The sequence below is a fragment of the Phyllopteryx taeniolatus genome, chromosome 9 (assembly GCF_024500385.1).
Source record: "Phyllopteryx taeniolatus isolate TA_2022b chromosome 9, UOR_Ptae_1.2, whole genome shotgun sequence".
Classification (NCBI taxonomy): domain Eukaryota; kingdom Metazoa; phylum Chordata; class Actinopteri; order Syngnathiformes; family Syngnathidae; genus Phyllopteryx; species Phyllopteryx taeniolatus.
Window position 1 is genome coordinate 26,612,856 of NC_084510.1, and position 20,016 is coordinate 26,632,871.

The following is a 20,016-nucleotide window of genomic DNA, read 5'->3' on the forward strand; positions in this document are numbered from 1 at the left end:
AGAGACGGTTTGTAAGAGACCATTTGGAAGAACAACAACACATTTGCAATGAAGTCAGACCCAACCACAGTAAATTGTCTACTTTAGGAACCGAATAAAATTGCTATAGGAACCAAAGCTGGTACCCTTCTGTGGTGACATCCCAAAACCAAAACCAAAAGAAACCGCAAAACTTGAGTGCGGTAATCCATTACATGCTCACAGAAGCGTCAGACGTGAATTCAGTCGCACTTTCGTGGTCCCACCGTAGCGGTGTAATGGATTTCAATACGGTGGTGCCTTGCGAGCCGAAAACATACCAACTAAAACGAGGAGAATTCCACATTGTGTCATCAAAACAACCACATAGCTTCCACTACCTTAATGCTAACATACGAAGGGAAACTTCACACGGGCTAACAATTGTTGTTACCCTTTAAGCAACGGATCTCTAAACACAAACAGACCAAATAACAATACTCACAAGCATATATTTTGTATCCTCTACAAAGAACGACTTAATATGTTCGCTGTACTGAGAAGCCGAGAGGGCAACTGAGCTGCCAGTCCAGTATATCTGTCTGTGTGATACTGCCCCCAGGTGGCCAAGACGTTCACACCAGAATGAGCAGCGCAATGTGCATTGAAGGAGAAAGTGTGACAAGAACGTTCAATTATATTTCATGATGTCATTACTGCATGGTTTCTTTATATCGCATGATACATCATAGAGTGATATTTTTCTAGTTCAAAAACACATTCCAAAAATGTATTTTGGGCTCGGGCACAAGGCACCACTGTACTTGATAGCCACCAGGAGGCCAAACTAGTTTGCCCCCTAAACGGGTTGCCTCAGAAATCAAAAGTGAAAGTCAAACAGAAGAGATTTTGGTTTCGAACTAAAACCCAGACTGGTGAAAGGTGAATGGAGTGCGGTTCCCCCGGTCTAGCAAAGAAAGCGTGTCAACGAATACGCCACTGGCTTCAGTACCCTGGGAGCCGTATTTGGGTGAGGGTGAAGTTTGAATATAAAGAGAGTTAACTCTGAACTTCAGCTTGAAATAAATGTCTTGACTTCACCCATCCTTCCTTTGCAGCCGTACAAGAGCAGGTTGCCACGGTGACACACGAGACGGGAGAACATGCGCGACGTCATGTCAGCGAGATGAAGACGGACGGACGGTGGGATGGAGGCGACTGATCGGTGACGCCGCACGTACACACGCACACACACAGAAACAGACTTCGTTCCTGGCACGTCACAAAACGCTGCTATCGTGCATCACCAGTGGAAGGTAACAGTCAGGACACGGTGGCAAGAACGCTGCCACACAAAACGCACGGGTCACATCTTTAACAGTCTGCCAACACACACACACACACACACAAAGTGGCCAAGCGTGACGACAAGCGTGTTGACGCCGCAACAACATCCTTCAAACAAAATGAAACACGGTGTGCGCGTGCACGTGCGTGTCGTGCTCTCAGCATAGCAAATCCATTCGTTATCACCACAACACAAAAAAACCATTTCCATTTGTGACACACTAGGCGTGCGAGACGTTTAAGCGTGATAACGAGATGCTAATTTGGGGGAAAGCGCGTGCTCGGTCCCTCTTCCTCTTTTTTGTTTTGAATATTGTCAAATATAATCAGCGTGTGTTTGGGTTCCATTTCCAAAAATGGTCTCAAACGGTGCCTCAGCCTATTAAAAAAAGTATCACAAAAATGGACGCCTCGGCTGCCATGTTCAAAGGGATAGTGCCGTGTCAACACAGTGGTTTTTTTTTTGTTTTTTTTGTCTCTCGGTGCTACCGTGACGCTGAGAGGCACAGGGCAGTTACAAGGCCAGAGCAGAGACCCCCAACAACTACTCCCCCCCCCCCCCCACACTCCCAATCTCTCAGTCAAGTGTGTTGACGAAGCAGCGTGCAGTCATTGGGTGGCGTTCATGGGGGATCCATGACATGACATGACATCGGGCTGCCGGCCTCCTCAAAGTGCAGCAAAAGTGTGTTGGTGACCCACCCAGTGTGTGTTTTTTTTTTGTGTACAAATGCATAGAAAACAAAACTGCTTATTGGTTTGGCTTCCTTGTCCCTCCTCACAGAGCCTCACAGTGGGAGATGCCTGGTAAGACAAGCGAGGCAAAGAAAAAAAAAAAGTCCAAAATTGAAGAAGAAAAAAAACATTTTCTGGGTTACATCAAATAAATAAGTAACCTCCGGGAGCGATCAAAGGGTTGGAGATGCAAGGGGAAATGAGCTCAGTCCAGGGGGGCATCATCAGTCGCAGCCAGGGGGGGGGAAAAAGGTGGAGGTGCAGTAGGAGGCAGCCCTGAGGGGTGGCTACACCGTCACAGTGAGAAGGCACGGGGCTCAAACTGTGTGTGGATTGCGAACCGGATGCAAAGGGGGGGTTGCGCAGGACATGGGAGTGGGATTCGGAGGAAGAGAGAGAGGGCGGGGGTCCTCAGAATATGGTGGTCTCGTACTTGGTGCTGAAGGGCCGCCTGCTGGCGTCGCGCTGGTCCAAGAGCCAGGAGGTGCTGCCCAGGGAGTGCATGTCGGCGTCCATCTCCAGGGGGTCGATCTGCCGAGTGGAGGAGGAAGAGGGGAAGGGGAGGGAGGTAGGAGGGACGAGAGGGAGTGCGTGAGACGGGCTTCAGTGGAGGAGGTTCCCCCTCCCCCCCCCCCCACAGCCCGGCGATCAATCTGCGACAGATCGCCACGCAATCCACCGCATGGATGATTGACAGGCTCCGCGGGCCGCCGCCGCTAATACCCCCAAAACCCTAACGCCACAAACTCACGCAGGAAATACACAACAATTGTTCACACCAAACGGTACACTGTTGAGCGGTCAGCCCATCTGCCTCACAGATATGAGGTTCCGGGTTTGAATCTCTTTTGTTCGTTTTCTCTGTTTAGTCTGGCAGCCTCCCACATTCCCACAACATGCGTGTTAGGTTCACTTGAGGATTTCGATCGCAATTGTCCACATGTGTGAGTGTGAATGGTTTTATCTACTGCGGCGAGCACGCTCAAACCTGGGCAGTGATTTACATCATTGGATCGGCAAATTGGTGCAGTAGTTAAGTCGAGCTTTTGTCACCGCAGGCAGCTGGCAAAGCTGAAGTCTTTTGAAACAGTAACCCATGCCTTCATCACATCTCAGCTGGATTACTGCAATGCACTTTACTTTGGAGTCAGCCAGTCCTCCCTGAAACGTCTCCAGTTGCTTCAAAATGCTGAAGCTTGCTTCTTAACTGGAGCACGTACTGTAAGAAGGCGCACATAACTATTGTTCTGGCCTTCCTCTACCGACTGCCTGTGCACTTAAGTATCTATCTGTTATTTGTTTTCAAATCTCGAAATGGTCTCGCCGGCCTTACATCTCTGAGCTGCTGCATCCTTACACAGATGCCTCAAGTTAGCCGACTAGCTGCTCCCGGTCGTATCAAAGTCCAAGTCGAAGTTCAGAGGAGATTTGTTTTGCGCAACTCGCACATCCACTGCGTCTTTTTCGTCCTTCGGAGTCCCGCGGTGACCACAAACCTGACCCACGGCTGGATTTATGGCACACACACAAAAAACACTGACCACACATCCCACAGGTTCCACTCATTCCCCTTCCGATTCAAATGAAAGAAGTCACAACCCGGAAGCGTTTCGTTAAAACTGCTAAACTGCGACACTCGCGCTCACGCCGTCCATGAGGTAAGATGGTGATGACAGATGCGAGAGGGAGATGGACTCTGCGGTGGTGGGAAAGGAAGAAGATGAGCAGGGCGGCGGCGGCGGCGGCGGCGTGGGAGGGGCTTCGTGAGCGGGTGTGCGATGGCAGCGGGTGGGTGAGTAGAGGCAAGGAAAGAGAAGGACCTGGACTCCGGAGTTAACGGAGTGCAACGGGAGGAAGGTTGGACGGTGGGTGGCGCACGTGTGACAGTGACAGCAGCGGCATTCGAGCCCGGGGGCACCCTGGGGGCCGGTGGCGGCACCAAGAAGACAAGAAGACAAGGACAACATGTTAAAAGACAGACAGGAGCATTGCGACCATGTGACATGCTTCCCTAAATGCGCATCGGAAAGTTCAAGTCAAGTATGGAGTCGGGTAGGGTTTCGGGTAAAGTCGTTGACAAGTAGTGGATTGCTCTAATTGTAACTGAATGAATTGTGTTTTCCATTTCACACACGACAAAAGCAGATGTATCACACGGTACCAAGGATGACCTGTGAGAGGCAGCACGGTGCCACAGGTCATCCCAAAAAGTGGAAGAAGAACTACAAGAAGCTAAGCTAAGTGTTAGCTCTGCTCAGCACTTTGCGGTGGCAAACTCTTCTCCTTGTCATTTTGGATTGTGGCGATTGACTTGTGAGACACTTGTGAGTACAACCTTGATTTGTGTCCGGCAACAGCACCAGCTTCCCGATTGGCTAGCATTCCGTTTCCAGGTCACTATCATGCAGTCTGTTGCTCAGCAACAAAAAAGGAGTATGGTTGAAACAGGTTTCGGACTGTTTTCTCCACAGTCACTCAAGATCATCTTTGAGAGACGTGCGATTATCTGACTTTGATTGCGAGGGAGCTCCTCACAGCTTTTCTTACGGAGATCTTTACAAACACCGTGCCTTTTTGTCCCTAATGGTCGGTCCCTTGTCTCCGCCCGGTCCTGCAGAAGTGAGCCCAAACAAATCGAGAAACGCTCCTATAATATGTCCCCCGCCTCATGTTTTGCCACTTGTTTTAAAGGAGGCATATTAGGTGTTTTCTTCCGAATTGAAAAGCGTTCCCGTGCGCCCCGGGGGCTCGGACGAGGCAAGCGGCGACTCCTTGGGGAAGTGACAGCTCAGAGTAGTGAAGGAGAAAGCAAACGTCTATTAAAAACAGCAAAAGCATGGATTGGTTTTCACTCGTGGAGGCAGCATCAAGCCACCGAGTTACACTTGTCAATTGGTGTGCGAATCTGCGAATGACACGCGGATTCTCTAAACGCCGATAGCTCACGCTTATATTGTGCTTTCAGCAACATTACAGCGCTGCTTAACGTTTGGCTTTGGTCCAAATTGGGCAACATCCGGATTGGCACCTTTTCAGAAGCAGGGAGCTTACGGAACGTTGACTTGTTTGTGTAATTTTACACTCGATGGGTGGGCAGGCACTCTGGAGGCTAACCCGTCCCCTTTAGAACAATACAAACGGGGCAGGCCAAGTTGGCTGGAAATTGCCATGCGTCAACAGCGTGGGCAAGGACTTGACAAACTCTGTCGTGACCTAGGACGATGACTCCCACCAAACGCAGTTCTTCGTACTCCAAACATGAGGTAAATAAGATATTGAGGAACCAAACAAATCTGCCACTCGCTCTGTGACCGGCTTTCTTCCAACTTTGAATTTCCGATAGTGCCCGTACTTGGTCTTTGTCTTTGTGCGGCGCTACTCACGGCCGATCTCCTCACGCCGCTCCACGCCCGCGACACGGGCCGCCCGCTCTTGGTCTCGACGACCTCGGAGCCCAGGGACGAGTGGGGGATGTAGTGTCTCTGCCTGGACTGCACGGTCATCTGGTAGGCCACCTCGAAGGCCTGGCCCAGCGTTAGGATGATCTCGTACGTCTGCGTCTGCGTCAGGAGATGGTGTGTTCGTTACGCGTAATTCACCTTTTTCAGGGTTTTCCCATGTTAAGAAAAAAGCGACTTTCACTTAGCACTGTGAGATTAGGCAGTCTCAAGCACTGAAAAGAGACAGGAAGTCTGTCACTTTGGTATTTACAAGGGTCCTTTAAAGACAAATTCGTCCGATAGATTATTTGTTCTGATTGCCAGCAAATGTCAACCACAGTTACCAGACAGATGTTCCTTTTTCTTATTGCGTGTGGGGAGGCCATGCTGTCAAAGTTTGCTGACTCACCATAATAATACCGCTCCCAAATTCAAGGCCCAAGGCCACTTTTACTTCGCAACATGAATTTTGCTCGTGACGTCAATCACGAGGTAGACTCCCAAATGCATCTCCAGACAGACACAGGAAGTCTGCCATTGTGGCAACCGAAGCGTCCGGTTTCGGGTGGTCACCTCCAAGTCCTGAAGATTCTTTTCCGATTGCCACCAAATTGCAACCCTCTGCACCAGACAGACGCTTAATTGTGAAAACTCTCCAATATTTTCTCTGCTTCTCGGCGGCGCATGACCCAGAAAGGCGATGCGTAATTGCGAACATTTGAGTTTCCATCGCCGCACTGCCAGCGTGTGTGGGTGGAGCATGGCAGCGAAATTTGATGACTTGTTATAAAACACTCAACTCTTAATAGCTTAAGCCTGAGGTCAAGTTAATTATATATTGGCGACTAACGGAGATGTCTCCACAAGTGAGCAGCTGTTGTACATGTAAATGTCGAGTTTATCAGGGGGAGACCCTTTCATCAAGCCGTTCAACAAGGCAATCCAAGGAAGGAAGGAAGCGACAGGCTGCTTTCACAGCGGGAACGCTCAAATAATAATTCAAGCTGCAAGCTCGAATTACGAGTGAGCCCTCGCCGCTTGCTGCCCCTAAAATGGCCGCTTCAAACCAAAGTGGCAGACTTGCTGTTTCCTTCTTGAGAGATTTTTGTAGGTCTATTCATGATAGAAATGTCAGCTAAATCTCATTTTGCTAAACGGAGCTGGCTTTCGGGGCTGAATTTTGGAGTGGCCTTGTGAGACTTTCGGGTTTCATGGTGAGCTTTCCAACTTTGACACTATGCCTCCTACCGCACATACTGACAAACATTCAAATTCCTTGCGGCGAGTTTCATGGAATACACGGTTACAATTGATAGTCGTCGAAGGATCCCTGGAACTGGCCAAAATGACCATACCAGACTCATTTTGGACTCATCTCGCTGGAGGGACGAATTTTCCCAAGATTTTCAGTTTTGGGCGCAGCTTCTTACCACCTCCACCGTGCTGAAGACGTGACAGAAATGGTGGCCGCTCTTCGGGTCTTTGGTGATGTAGGCGAACGTGCACAGGTCGTCCGGGTCCTGGGCGGCACACGAGATGTTCCGAATCTCGTGCTCCGCGACGATAGCCTAACGGAGGAGACGGGAAGGAGAAGGGATCGATAAAGGCAAAGCTCGCTGCGGGCTCTCCCCGACGTTCCTCGTTTGTCACCTTTGTGGCTGCGTCGATGAACTTAACCCCCCTGTAGGTAATGGAGAGAATAACAACAGGACCCTTTCTGGAATCCTTTGATTTCTGCAAAGAAAACAGCACTCTTTTGTAAATAATGCTTATTGGAAAATCGCTATGTGCTGAGGAATACTTGCCCGAATTTTAGCACAGGCATCTTGCGTGGATTCGATCCCCCGTAGATCCCTGATTATCATTGAACCTAAGTACTGCCGTTGGAACACATCAGAAGCTTTCGTAAATCATAAATAGTGCTCCGTTTGAATTGATATTGAGATCGATTTGAGTTAGTGATGATTTCATTCCTACAAAATTGGGGATGAATAAATAGAAATCTATTGTCCCGGTGACGTACAACGTTCATTTCTGATTGTTCTTTGGTAAGTTCTTGCGCGCTCATTCGACTGTGCAAGGGTACCTAATTGAGGATCCGAGTGGTTAAGGGGACTCACAGTTGCCTCGTACCCGCAGGCGTCCAGGATGAGCTTCTCGGGCTGGTGGTGCCACGCGGACACGGTGGCGTAGGTAGCAGAGTGGCTCGGCGGCCGGAGGTTCGCGCGAGATTCTTTGTGTCGCTCGCCGTGTCGGTCCTGCCATGACAGACACGTTGACGAATAAACTCTGAATGTTCGCTGTCCGGCCGGCACGCTCTTTGATATCAGTGGACGGAGATTTCCTCTGGCGCTGCACACGCGTGACTGTTTGAGTTTGTGCCGCGCTTTGTGACCTTTAGCGAAGGCTAACATTTGACGGTGGCGGTGGAGTTATTCTTGGCGCTTTGACCTGAGGAACGAGCGAACCGTCAAGTAAAAGAGCCGCGAGAGTTCACGACAGCGCGACCCAGGTGTTGGCCGGGTTCACGTGTTAAGTCAAGTCGCTGGCGAGGGCAGCCGCCGACACGTGTGACACATCTCGTTCGTTCGCTGCTCGACCAGCTTCCTCGCTAGAACCTCAAAAGCACAAAATGAAATTCATTTGTGTCGATCTTAGCAGGAATATTAAGACAAGATGATGATGATGATTATTATTTGAATGTTTTGGCTCTTCTTCTTATTTGTATAATGTTTTCATGTTGTTATCAATGTTGACGTCTAAACAACGCATGACATTGTCATTCTATTAAATCGATTAGGCAAATTAAAAAAGAAAACATTGAATATCGTGAATAATACAATCCTATTTTGAAATGACAATAATATATGAACTTTATATCGAAGGCCTTGGCAATTCTTCTCCTGAACGATACTTTTGAACAATGCGATCCCTCGAATGGAAGCGCTCTGCGAACTGTGGCTTTTGCCGGAAGATGTGACGACACAAATGTCAGGGAAAGCCTACTAGAGCCGCTGAACTTTGTTGGGGCGTAGGGCAATTTAAAAGGCGGCAGGTGTGCGCTGACTCCCATTTAACGTGAGTTCTTTATTTTGAGCTCAACTTGTCAACGATTTGTTCAGGTTGTAGGTCGCATTACGGTGGAATGGTGGAAAAACGATTGATCCTGGTCTCATTTCTTTTCCTGGGGTGCTGTGACTTTTTCTCTCCACAATGGTAAGTCCAATTTCAAGTTGTAAAGCTCGAGAGTGGTTGTAGAAGTACCCGAAGAAAGGATAAAAGGACGAAACCAAGGGAGGAACTCACGACAGAGCGCGGCCGCTCACAGTAGGAACGCAGAGAGACGCTACAGTCCTGATCCGGTCCTCCTCCTCCTCCTCCGCCTCGCCGCCGCCGATCGGCCTCGCCCGGGGGCAGCAGCATGTCCATGGAGCGACTGGTGTAGGGGTCCATCTGGCCCAAGGGGCGAGTGGTCTGGGACAGGAGGTCGTGGAACTGAGAGGCGTCGAAAAGGCGCGCAAACACATCACGGGATGATGAAACAATATTTCCACAGCTTTCCTGATCGCGATCCAACATTCATCCTCAACAATACAGCAGTCATTCCTGTTACATTACAACGCCAAGTTTCTATTGGCCGTGTTCCCGGTCTTAAAATGTCCTTTATTTCGTTGGGCATTTCCATTGTCAAAGATTGTACCAAAAAAAAAAGTACCAAAATGACAGCTAACCGTCTTCTTGACTTCATGTCTTGTTCTTAGTTTTTCAACTGTCCGAAAGAAACCCTCCCAGAAATGGGGCTGTACTACGTTTGGGCTCCCTTCCATTTATGAAAAACCACCAATTGGTGCAATGAGATGTGCTTGATAGTTCTTGCTTTACTTGCGCAAACCTGAAACGAACTCGTCAAAGCGACCCACCGGGTTGCCATCTGCTTTCTCTCCTTGCTGTTGCCACATGTGACATACTGACCAAACAATTGCAGATTTTGGAAAACCCTAAACCTGTATTAGGTTCCTAATACAATGTATGTGTTGACATAGGTGGTGGTAAATAGAATTTTGGCTCTTTTGAGTTGTGAACGTTGACACTAAAATCAAATCCCCTGATTGGCTATTAAAGGTCCACAAAGTTTGGGGACAGTCAGATGAAAATTGTCTTCCACTGAGCAGCAAATGTTCACTTGTGTACCAAAGTGTACCGAACTCGGGCCGTTGTGTTTTTAGGCGACCTTCCACGCAGGGTACCACAAACCAATTGGTACGATAACCTTTGTGTTGCTATCTGCATTTTGGTTTTCTTGCTGGTGTTAGATATATTGAGATATTCATTTGGAAACAAATAACATTGAGGCAAGCGGTTGAGGGCGCACCCCGCCTCCGGCACGCCCTTCTTCACCCGCGCGAGGAGAAGCGCCACAGAAAATGGACGCACGCAAAATAACATTGACATATTTGTCAATGTTATTTGTCGCAAACGCAATTTTGGCCTTGACCGATGCACTCGTTGCTAAAGATTAATCACCTAATTGACGACGGAAGTTCCGCCAAGTTTGCGGTTAAGCAAATCTTAAAATGACACGTTTTGCTGCATTTTTAAAGAATATTGAAAATTTCTGCTGGAAACGCAAAGGTTTGAAAGACTTTTACTCGAAAATAGATCAAATTCATGTGAGGTGGAGTCAATATTTCCACTCTTAACTCCTCTTAAGCATACAGGAGTAAATATCCCATTCTGAGCAAACTCTTTTTTTGATTTTGAAAAAAATAGCTACTGTTCATTTCAACAATGCGGAAGCATTGAGAATCACTAACCACAAAACCGCCACCTGCAAAAAGCCATGACGAGTCACGGTTTGCGCCGTCTAAGGAAGTCGGAGAGCGATGAAGTCCTCACCATGATAGGAGACAGACGTCTGGACTCGGAGGGCGCCTCCTCGTAGGGTCTCTCGGCCAGAGAGGCGATGATCCGCTTCCTGTGGCCCGGCGGACCCACCCTGATCACCTACGGGGGCAGAGAAAGACCATCCGAGCGGCCGCTTCAAAACAAAAACGAATAAGGGTGGCCTCCAAAACCCACTGACTCGGCGGCACAAGCCCCCTTGACTGCCCATCAATAATTCAGTCTCAATCTGTTTTACCATCAGCTTGGAGTACGCTAGCGTCTCTTCCCTGGGAACGCTCCATAATTCACGAGGCGTCTTTGTGCATCGTGCTTAAATAACCCAGTGAGCCCGTTTGGGTTGCAAAATAGGAAACGCGGTATGACCGCAGACGGAGGCCGTAGCGCCAATAAACGTGGAATGACTGACAACTCCACCGACCAACTGAATTACTGAAAACTAATCAAAATAACTCACCACAGTAACTCACTGAATGAGGCATCACTGAAAGAACTAATTGACTGACTGAGTGACCGACTAACCAATTGACTGACTAGATAGCTAACTAACTAACTAACTGAGTAACCACAGTAACTATAACAGACTGACCCCTCGCTAACTGTCAAGCAAATTGACTGACCGACATATAAATTCACTTAGCGAATGACTGACCAACAAACTGACTGCTTGGCTGACTGACTGACTCATTGAAGACTAACAAACCAACTCACTAACTGGCTAACTAAGTGACTGACTTATTCACTGATCGACTGACTAACCACAATAACTGATGAATTGACTGACCAACAAACACGCTGGCTGAGTGACTGACTAAAAACTAACTGACTGACCAGCTAACTCACTCTGACAAACTGACAAACCACAGTAACTGATTTACTCCTCCCCAAGTGACAAACTAATGAGCAGACTGATTGACTGACCAACCGAACAGCCATCGCACAAACTAACTAATTGACCGACTGAACACTTACTGACCGACTTGTTAACTAACTGACTAACCGCAGGATCTAACTAAGTGACGACTAAACTGTTCACCGGTAGAAGTAATAAACAAATAATAAAAGAGATGCCTCACTCTTCCCGTCAGGCAAGCGTTCAAGGCAAGGACCTGAATGGTTTTAGTTGCTATTGTTCACACATTGAGGTGTTAACAGCTAAGCCGGTTCAAAACAGCCGCACTTACCAGACCGGCAGCAGCAGCTTTTTATACCGAGATGAAAAAAACAGATCTGCCATTCAATTGATTCTGTCATTTATGCGGAACTTTTCCACTCCAGTTTGACGCGTTGGAATTGGAATCGATGCCTCGTTTTACTCACGATAGTCGAATCCTCTTTTAAGAGGCTGACCTTCTCGATGCATGTTCCTCCCTGTTCAACTGTGATTATAGTCGTCAGAGGTTGTTCCTTTTATGGACTCAAAACTCCTTTCTATTGGATACATTAGCACACTAACAGTAACAATTCCCTTTGCCGCTACTAGGTCTTCCGTTACAGACGTCGTCGTCGTGCGCATCTCTTTTTATTTGAAGCCTTCAATTATTCCTCCCGTCTCGGGGAAGAACTGGTCTGGGAGTCTCGCATTCCCACGGGGGTTAGAGGTTGTGTAAAGATGGCGTGTGGGAACGACTGATACTCCGTTTGCCGTGAGCTGCTGCAAAGCATGGCGGAGATGTAAGAAGAAGAAGAAGAAAGGGACGCTCAAAGAAAGTCTGCGGCGCGTAACCATGGCAACACGCCGCGCGTTCTCAACCTCTGCTCGGCGGTTACCGCGCTAACTAAAGAAAACACCAGTCGAAGCCAACTTCTAGGATTGTGGTATTTTTGCCACAATGGAGGATTGTGACTTCCTCGCCGAATTATTCTAAATAGCCAATTATTTCTGCTAACCCGAGCTAAAGTAAGTCACGAAACAAAACAAAACATCTTTCGAGATGCGAGAGAGCAGAATACAGGGTGTCCTCGGTTTAATCCTGACTCTAAGTGACTCTTTGTCCCTTTAAAACATTGGCCGGTTTTTAGGAGGCTCCCAAATAACCTCCCCAGGCCATCCAATATCACCCACAGACAGCCGGCTCCTTTTCATGTCGATTGCACCGCTAACTAAGTAGTGTAATTGCACTGTTGTACCTGAAACCTGATTCTGAAACGAAGTGTAGACTAGGGATGTTCAGTAGAGTATTTACTCTCGACTACTCACCGATAACACGAGTACTTTTGATGCAAGTTCAACGAACGGAATGACAGACGATCGCTAACAAAGATCTTTTCTTTCTTTCCGACGCACTTGATGATTCGCTGATGTGCGAGGAAGACTTACTCATTTATTCCTTTATTTTTTGGCTTCAAGTATCAGTAGCTGCTATTGGGCAGTATCAGATACCTTGAAATAAGGGCGCTATCGGCCCGATACCGATACCTGGTATCGGTGGTGCCGTGACGTTGCAGAATACGTAAATATTGTGATGTTTCACATTTTTCATTTTGCCCTAGTTGTTTATTTCATGTTAAGACCCAAATCAAATGATTCCAGGTGATTGAATAGGGGCTGTAACGTAGCAAAAGTGGATGTAAATAAGACATTTTGATTGCTTTTAGAACTGTGGGCAGTTCACAACATGCTGCTTCACCAAATCTAAAGACCTCTCGTCACGTAGCGGCTTGTTGTGAAAAGTGGCTTCGACTTGAGTGCAAACCAGGCACAGTTTTGAAATGGTGTCGTGTAGTTCACTGGCAGCCGCTTACGTTGATGATCTCCAGCTCCCACAGGTTCTTGACGCACTCCAGCGTGCGGTAGCCACTAGAAAGGAAGTTGGGCAGATACTCGTGCAGGCCCAGTCCGTCCAGCCACGAGGCCAGAGATGCGCTGCCGTCGCAGCCCAGAGCTTTGACCTGCAGCGGAGCGGGAACGTCACAGGGGAGAGTCCCTCTAACCACACTTTAGCGCGGTACACGCATAGCGCTAATCAGGACAAATTGGATCATTTTACCTGTAGCGGGCTAACTGTTAGCCTTTCTGGTGAACTACGCCGTGTTTGCAAACTTTACACAATGCCATTTTTCTTATTGTTCATGATTAGGACAAACACCGGACACAACCTTTTGCTCCTCAGTTTGTGTCCGGCTATGGTTCTGTTTCACGCCACAACCACGGAGTCCGTGGATTCGCTGGACGTTCAACATTCAGGATAGTTGGCCCTCGGCGAGGGCCTGTATCAGATTCTCACGGTATGACAACCGTGAATAAAAATATTGCGCGGTTATGCAATTAGAGCTCTAAACTGTATTATTTTGAAATGAATGAATAATGAATTTATAATATGTTATAAATCACTTTTTTTTCCCCATTGAATGTGCTCTGAAGGCCCGTTAGTAAATGTAAAAAGACAAGAAACAATGGAATTTTTTTCAAATGGAAAAATGTAGTACAAAAGGAAAAGTACTTATGTATTTCTTCGAAAAAGTTCTTCTCTACTCTCCGGAGCTTTATGAAGTCGCGTCAGAGCGAAAACGAGCTGATGTTAGCCATGCTAGTTAGCTAGTTAGCTTATTTCTCCAATCGTCGACACGCCAACTCTCATAGCTGCTTGCAAACATTCATTTTAAGACAGCGTTATATGAATTATTATTTACGCGACCTGGAATTTGTCAAAGAGTGATGGGTGGCGCTTTCGTAAATGCGATTTTGTATTGTAAGTATTGCCTCCTTTAGCAGCTACTGTTCGTAAGCACTTTTTTGCTCCAAATCGGTCGGGCTCACTGACTGCACGCACCAACAACAGGGAGTGGGAGGTTACGGTAGTTTTACTACGTTGACGACTCGAAAACGATAAGCAGCTCATACCGCTGAGAGGAAGTGAAACCGTGACTGTTGAAAATTGCGGTCTACCTTCAAACTGGTACACATGCCTAGGTACCCAATAAATATTTCCCCCCCCCCCCGATCTGTCATTTTTCCAGCTGATTAAAAAAAAAATGTTCAAAATCACCGTTAACACAATGCCCCACACAACACCCACATCCATCGATTGGGCCTTTGCTGACTTTGATCGCAAGGAAGGGAAAATGGTCCAATTTGTCCCGATTGCCAGTATGTGGTTAGCCTGCCTCAGACATTTAATAATGCCACAAAATGTCAAACGACGGACACCACGTGCATCCTGTGGGGACCGTAATTCTCCAAATGATACATCCAAACACAACACACATTTAGTCACTGGTGAGGTGAGTTTGTTTGTTTATTTGCTGGCTTTGGAGTACCTTGGGCAGTCCGCGTGCTGCGTGCAGGATTTTCTTCCTGTGTCCCGGGTCGGTGATCCCGATGTCTCGGAGATCCTGGTCCTCCATCACGTTACTTCCCTGCACGTGCACAAACGCAGGAGATGCATACAAATAAACACAACCGCTCTCATGCAAAAGAATGATGCCAAGCCGTTATAAAAGACACACCAAATTTGGTGGAGATGTGAAACGTCACATGGAACGTGACATACGGGAAGTCAAATCTCGATTCCACCAGGCAGTGCGCTTGAGTTGGGTAAAATAGCGGAGCCATACGACTTTCTGCCACCCCAAGCCAGGGCGGTAACGTACCAATGGGTCCCGTACTGACCAATCGGAATACGAACATAAACTGTACTCTTCCACCGCTGGTGCCTTTTGCCTTCCGAGCTTACTGTCGGGCGCAACGTGGTTCGGGATGCGACACCAGAGTGTCGAGCGCACCCCTGACATGAGGTGAGTGGGAGGACAATGAAGTCAAATAAATTGTGCGTGGCGCGGCGAGATCAATGTGATGCGCTGCGACGCGTCGGGAACAAAAGAAAGCCTCGGTGGATGCATCCGCGCGAGCTGCCTTCATTGAAACAGGGAAAGAAGCCAGGAACATTGAGTGGTTCTGGTTCTTAAAGCAGATCCTTCCATCTGGAGAGAGATAGACTGTCCATGTTTTTTTTATAGTGGATTATATCTCCTGCAGTTTGGTATAAATTCCACTAAAAATCCTTACGGCGTGATTAGGGAATGAGGGAATGATTCCGAACGCAGCGACTGCACATAAAGATTCAGACTGAAGTCGGGTTGAGGGTTTAGGGGTTAGTGGGTTAACTCAAGGACAACTGTACAAGATAAGCTTTTGTTCTGCCATTGTCATTTTCTTGTACTTTTACCCAAGTACGCCTTTCCTTCTACAAGACTGCTACTATACGAATGAAGTGATTTCCAACCCGTCGCGGAAAATGTGCAGCTAAGCGTTTTTCCCCTCCCCAGCGCGTACTGCTGCATATTGATTGTTCCCGGCCAAGAATGTTCAAATGTTCTGTCTTTGTTCCATACCGCTGCCTCGGCCTCAGAGCCCCACTGCGACCCGATTAATAAACGGTAGCAAGCCATAAATCCCGAAATAGACTCTCCCGACCGAGTTCGACGCCGCCGCGGGAGACTCTTGCTCGTCGTCGTCGTCGTCGCCTTTGACGTCACGTGACGGGCAAATGTACGCTTGAGTACTTGCATAGCTAATGAACCGCGTGCCGCTTTTGACATGATGTGCGGCGACTCACCGATGATGATGAAGCCGGCCTAGCGCTTCTCTGTCTCGCTGCGTGCGTTGGCTAAATTAGCATCGCTCTCTTGACCCGTGCGCCAAATGATCTTTATTTGAATTTTTTGGAAGAGCTCCGGAGGCATGGCGACGCTCAGACATGTGTTCCGCTTTGTGTGTTCACGTCCAGAGCTGGCCCGAAGGCATGTGCCAACTCAGTGGCTGCTTGGGGCCCCTGGCCACTAGGGGGCCCTCAAAAAGCGTGAGGATTTTTCATAAATCAAATCCTGAACAATATTCACAATTTGGATGTTTCTGTGCTCAGGCCAAAGCACTTTCTCATCTTCTGGCATCTTGGTGCAAAGGAACTATGTTGAAGTGAGGAGGAGGAGCTTCAGTCAGCCCATAGCCCTGTCTAATAGAAAAGGAGTGCTTTCCCGCCGTAGCAAATAACGGAAGAACACCGCATGCTGTACAAGTGGTGCGTTGAGTTCGTAGCGTGACCCAACTTCCAACGCAATCCATTCATATCTCAAATAAATGATCCCTCTCGATATGAACTGAAATGACAATTGCTTCTAGCCCCCTGGGAAATATTGCAATGCTTTCTTTTCATTCAAGAAAAATAGAATTGTATTGTATAAAAACCTAATATTCATAGTCACATACTCACAAATTCACTAGTTACTGATCTTTTTCTATACGTTGTCTCGCTCTATTTGTGTAGCTGTAGCTCCCCTTGCCCACATACGGGGGCATAACACTCCCCTAATCGCTCCACTCTTTCAGTTCACGCCGGTGCTACACTCGCATTTGTAGTAGTCAAGTGGAGATGAAATAAAATTCCGCTTAAACCGGCACTCTTCACGTCCACATCGGAGCGTTTTTTCCCAGCAGCGCCATGGCACGCGATATTCATCGTGGGCAGGCACGAGGCCACCGCGCGACACGGACGATTCTCACTGGAGCGTTTGCCACATTAGCTCGGACGTAACGGCAACAAAGTGTTAACGTGCTAATAAATACAACTCAAAAATAAAGGAGTCAACAGCCCGGAGATGGGACCGACAACGGGCGAAATGCTCATCGTTGTGCACACAGCTGTTCGTAATTGATGATCCCTCAAAAGCTGCCTCTCGGCGCCGTCGTCAAGAGAGCCTCGCCGCTCAAGCGCTCGCGGGCCGGGACGCCGGGGGGAACTTCTCGTGCGGAGCCGGATCTGGGCGATGACTCTTCGCCCGCCACGGATCTTCAAAATGAGCCTCGGAACCGCTCTACCTTCAAACTCACATGCAACGCGAAGAGTCAGGTTTTTGATAAGCTGTAAAAATCCCCTTCGGCGGCTTTTTGAAAAAAAAGTTAGGATCAAAGTCATTTTGTTGATTTGTAACTGTCCCGTTTGCCGTTTGAAAATGTAGACAAAACATTCTTAGAATGTAAACGAAAAAAGCTATACCTTACCTCTTTGTTCTGTTCTTCTTTTTATTATCTATTTATTATTATTATTATTATTATTATTATTGAATTGGCTATTTATGCAATTATTCTAAACTTTAAAAAAAAAACACGCAAATTTAAATGTATATATTTTTTGAAATAAAGAAAAGAACAAAAATAAGTGCATCCTCTCAAATTGGTCCGTTTGACCGATACAGTGTAAGAGGAGCACGAATCATTCAAAAACAAAAAATGAAATCATTTAATAGCAATTTCTAAATAAGATCAAAAATAGAAGCTGTATTCTTAATTTGTTTTTGACATTTGGAAACTTTTTTTTTTTTTTTTTTTAATTTATAGATGGTAAATTGTGCCAATTTGACCCACTACGTACTGTAAAAGGAAGGGTTATAATCATGAAGAAACGTACTTAAAAGAATATTGTGGAATAAAAAGAGCACAAAAAAAAGCCAGGAAAATATCTGCTCCTTCTTTGTATTTTAAAAAAACGTCTTCTGGATTTCCAATGTTTAAATCATTAGGATTCATCACTACAAAAACATGCTCATTTCAAAATATATGTAGAGTGAAAAGAAAAGCCAAATTTCCCCACATTTTTAGACTAAAAGGGGGCAATTTGACCCACAACATTGCTATTTTTTAATTATGAAATGTTGGATTTTATTGCTGGGCTTTTGCAACATTCACATGATAACTGCAGCGGCTCACGTTGACCCACGAAACAAACGCAACGGGAGGCTCAAAGTTCCGAAGCGAATCCGAACTGCGCCGCCCCCTGCTGGAGAACCTCTGCTTGACGATATTGACGAATCTGGCAGCGCGTTAAAGGGCGCGCGATGAAACATCCGTCCCGTCGGCCCGACTCGTCTGACCTTTGCCGTTGTTTACAGCGCAGCTCGTTTATCTCACCGACGCGTCGGGTCCAGCGGACACATGAGGCGTCACACGCACGTGAACACCGGAAAGCTTAGTGACCCGTAGATTTCCCAAATCGTCCAATCTGCACAGAATTATCCCATCGAATGTCGGGACGCCTCTGTCAGCGGTCTTGGAACGCACACGACGTACATGGGAGGGGTTTACGATCCGTACATTTGATTTGGACTCATGTCGGTCAAATACGTATTCAGTCAGCAATCGACTTCTAAAAGAAAAGTGTGTAACGGTTTCGCCATTGGGGGCATTGCCCAAGCGTTACCGGCAGATGGCACTGTTGTAGATAAGTCACTCATTTGCGAATGTATTCAGACCGGTGCTTGTCAGCGCACTTTTTCAAATGATTTTCTCTGGAAAATTTGTACTTTTAATATTTACAATTGGGGCAAGTTGGACACTGCCCCTCCAGATCCAGTATTTGGCGCTGTGATGGAATAGTGACTCATTGTTCAAAATGAGCGTATCCAAGCAGACTTCTCTAAATTCCTCTCGTGCTAAAAATAGGATTTTAACCTATTTTCAATATTATATACAGTATTTCCTTCTTTATTTTTTTCTTCTTGTGTTCTTGTTGCCTCTCGCTGCTTTGTGCGACAGCTCCACCTGGCTTGGTTTAAAAAAAAAAAAAAAAAAAAAAAAAATGGCAATGGTTGTGCCCCTTGAATTCTACCTAGCGACAGTGCATAGCAAGCACTTCTACAGGCCAGCGTAGCCGCACATGCTAGCGAGCTCAATTCTCCAGTTTTAGTGAAGTTTTGAAATGGGGCAAGGGGGACAATGCATGAGATCGCTTTGTTATAAAGGAGGGACTCGTTTACAAAGTAAAGTTCCGTAAATACTTAGTAGTCGTAAAAATATCTTTTTGTATTTGCCGTATTTTCTGTGTTCCTGCCCCCTCGTTCTGTCCTTTCTCGTGTGTGTTGCGCAGCTTGGCCCTTTTTGGCTCACCCAGCCATGGAAACAGCCAGTCAGCAAGAGTGCTGTATGCCAATGTTTTCTTATTGCGGGGGCGGGGGACTACGGTTGTGCCTCTTGAATTCTGCCTAGCGACAAGTGCCCGACACGATGACCGCAGTTTGACATGACCGGGAAAAACGAGAATATTTCTTCCAAAGGGCCGCTTCATGCCCCGCTAAAGAGGTCATGGAGCAGCTCCCCTCCACGCCCGCGCCCACGCCCGCGCCCACGCCCACGCTCACGCTCACGCTCACGCTCAGCTGAGCTCCAGCGTGACAAGATGACGTAACCCCACAGCGGCTCCAACGCTCGCTCGGAGCCCCTGCGGGCGCTGTTATTTACGGCGCGTCGGCCATCGTTTGACCCGGGGGAGCGAACGACGTCAAAGGCGCGTTTTCTTACAATTCGCCCCTCGGAAAATCCAAACAAATAGAACACGATAATGCTTTTAGTCATACTGTGAGCAGTGAGGTGCACTTAAATGAATTGATCAATATGTAATTAAGGTGGATTTTCCACATGGATTTAATTTATGTGCTCGTCATTTAAAGGGAACATCATATGGAAATTTCATCCATCCATCCCACTTTTGAATTGCTTGTATGAATTCGTTCCGAAAACAACAAACAACAGTATCTCATTGTCATTACTCTGTTCTAGTGCCCCGAAAAAAGCGCGAGCAAATGTTTTCCTAACGTGTTTTTAAACAACATTAGCACTCTACAGCATTGTTACATAACAGTC

The 20,016-nt window shown here is 47.1% G+C and overlaps 1 protein-coding gene across 11 annotated transcripts in view; it reads right to left on the minus strand.

The window, feature by feature from the left end:
• The window catches only part of anks1ab (ankyrin repeat and sterile alpha motif domain containing 1Ab), a 35,552-nt gene that overhangs the window by 2,591 nt on the left and 12,945 nt on the right, over positions 1 to 20,016 (minus strand). For 2 of the 11 annotated variants that reach the window (XM_061785240.1, XM_061785249.1), the window contains 10 exons: positions 14,643 to 14,741; positions 13,128 to 13,274; positions 10,377 to 10,484; positions 8,787 to 8,975; positions 7,601 to 7,738; positions 7,286 to 7,357; positions 7,131 to 7,214; positions 6,911 to 7,048; positions 5,424 to 5,600; positions 1,861 to 3,959 (listed from right to left, as the gene is read on the minus strand). In XM_061785240.1, the coding sequence (XP_061641224.1) occupies positions 3,663 to 3,959; positions 5,424 to 5,600; positions 6,911 to 7,048; positions 7,131 to 7,214; positions 7,286 to 7,357; positions 7,601 to 7,738; positions 8,787 to 8,975; positions 10,377 to 10,484; positions 13,128 to 13,274; positions 14,643 to 14,741 (1,449 nt within the window). In that variant the 3' untranslated portion in view covers positions 1,861 to 3,662. Of the gene's footprint in view, positions 1 to 1,860; positions 3,960 to 5,423; positions 5,601 to 6,910; positions 7,049 to 7,130; positions 7,215 to 7,285; positions 7,358 to 7,600; positions 7,739 to 8,786; positions 8,976 to 10,376; positions 10,485 to 13,127; positions 13,275 to 14,642; positions 14,742 to 20,016 lie in introns of those variants that run through there. The other 9 variants (XM_061785241.1, XR_009790175.1, XM_061785243.1 and 6 more) reach the window with 9 other exon arrangements.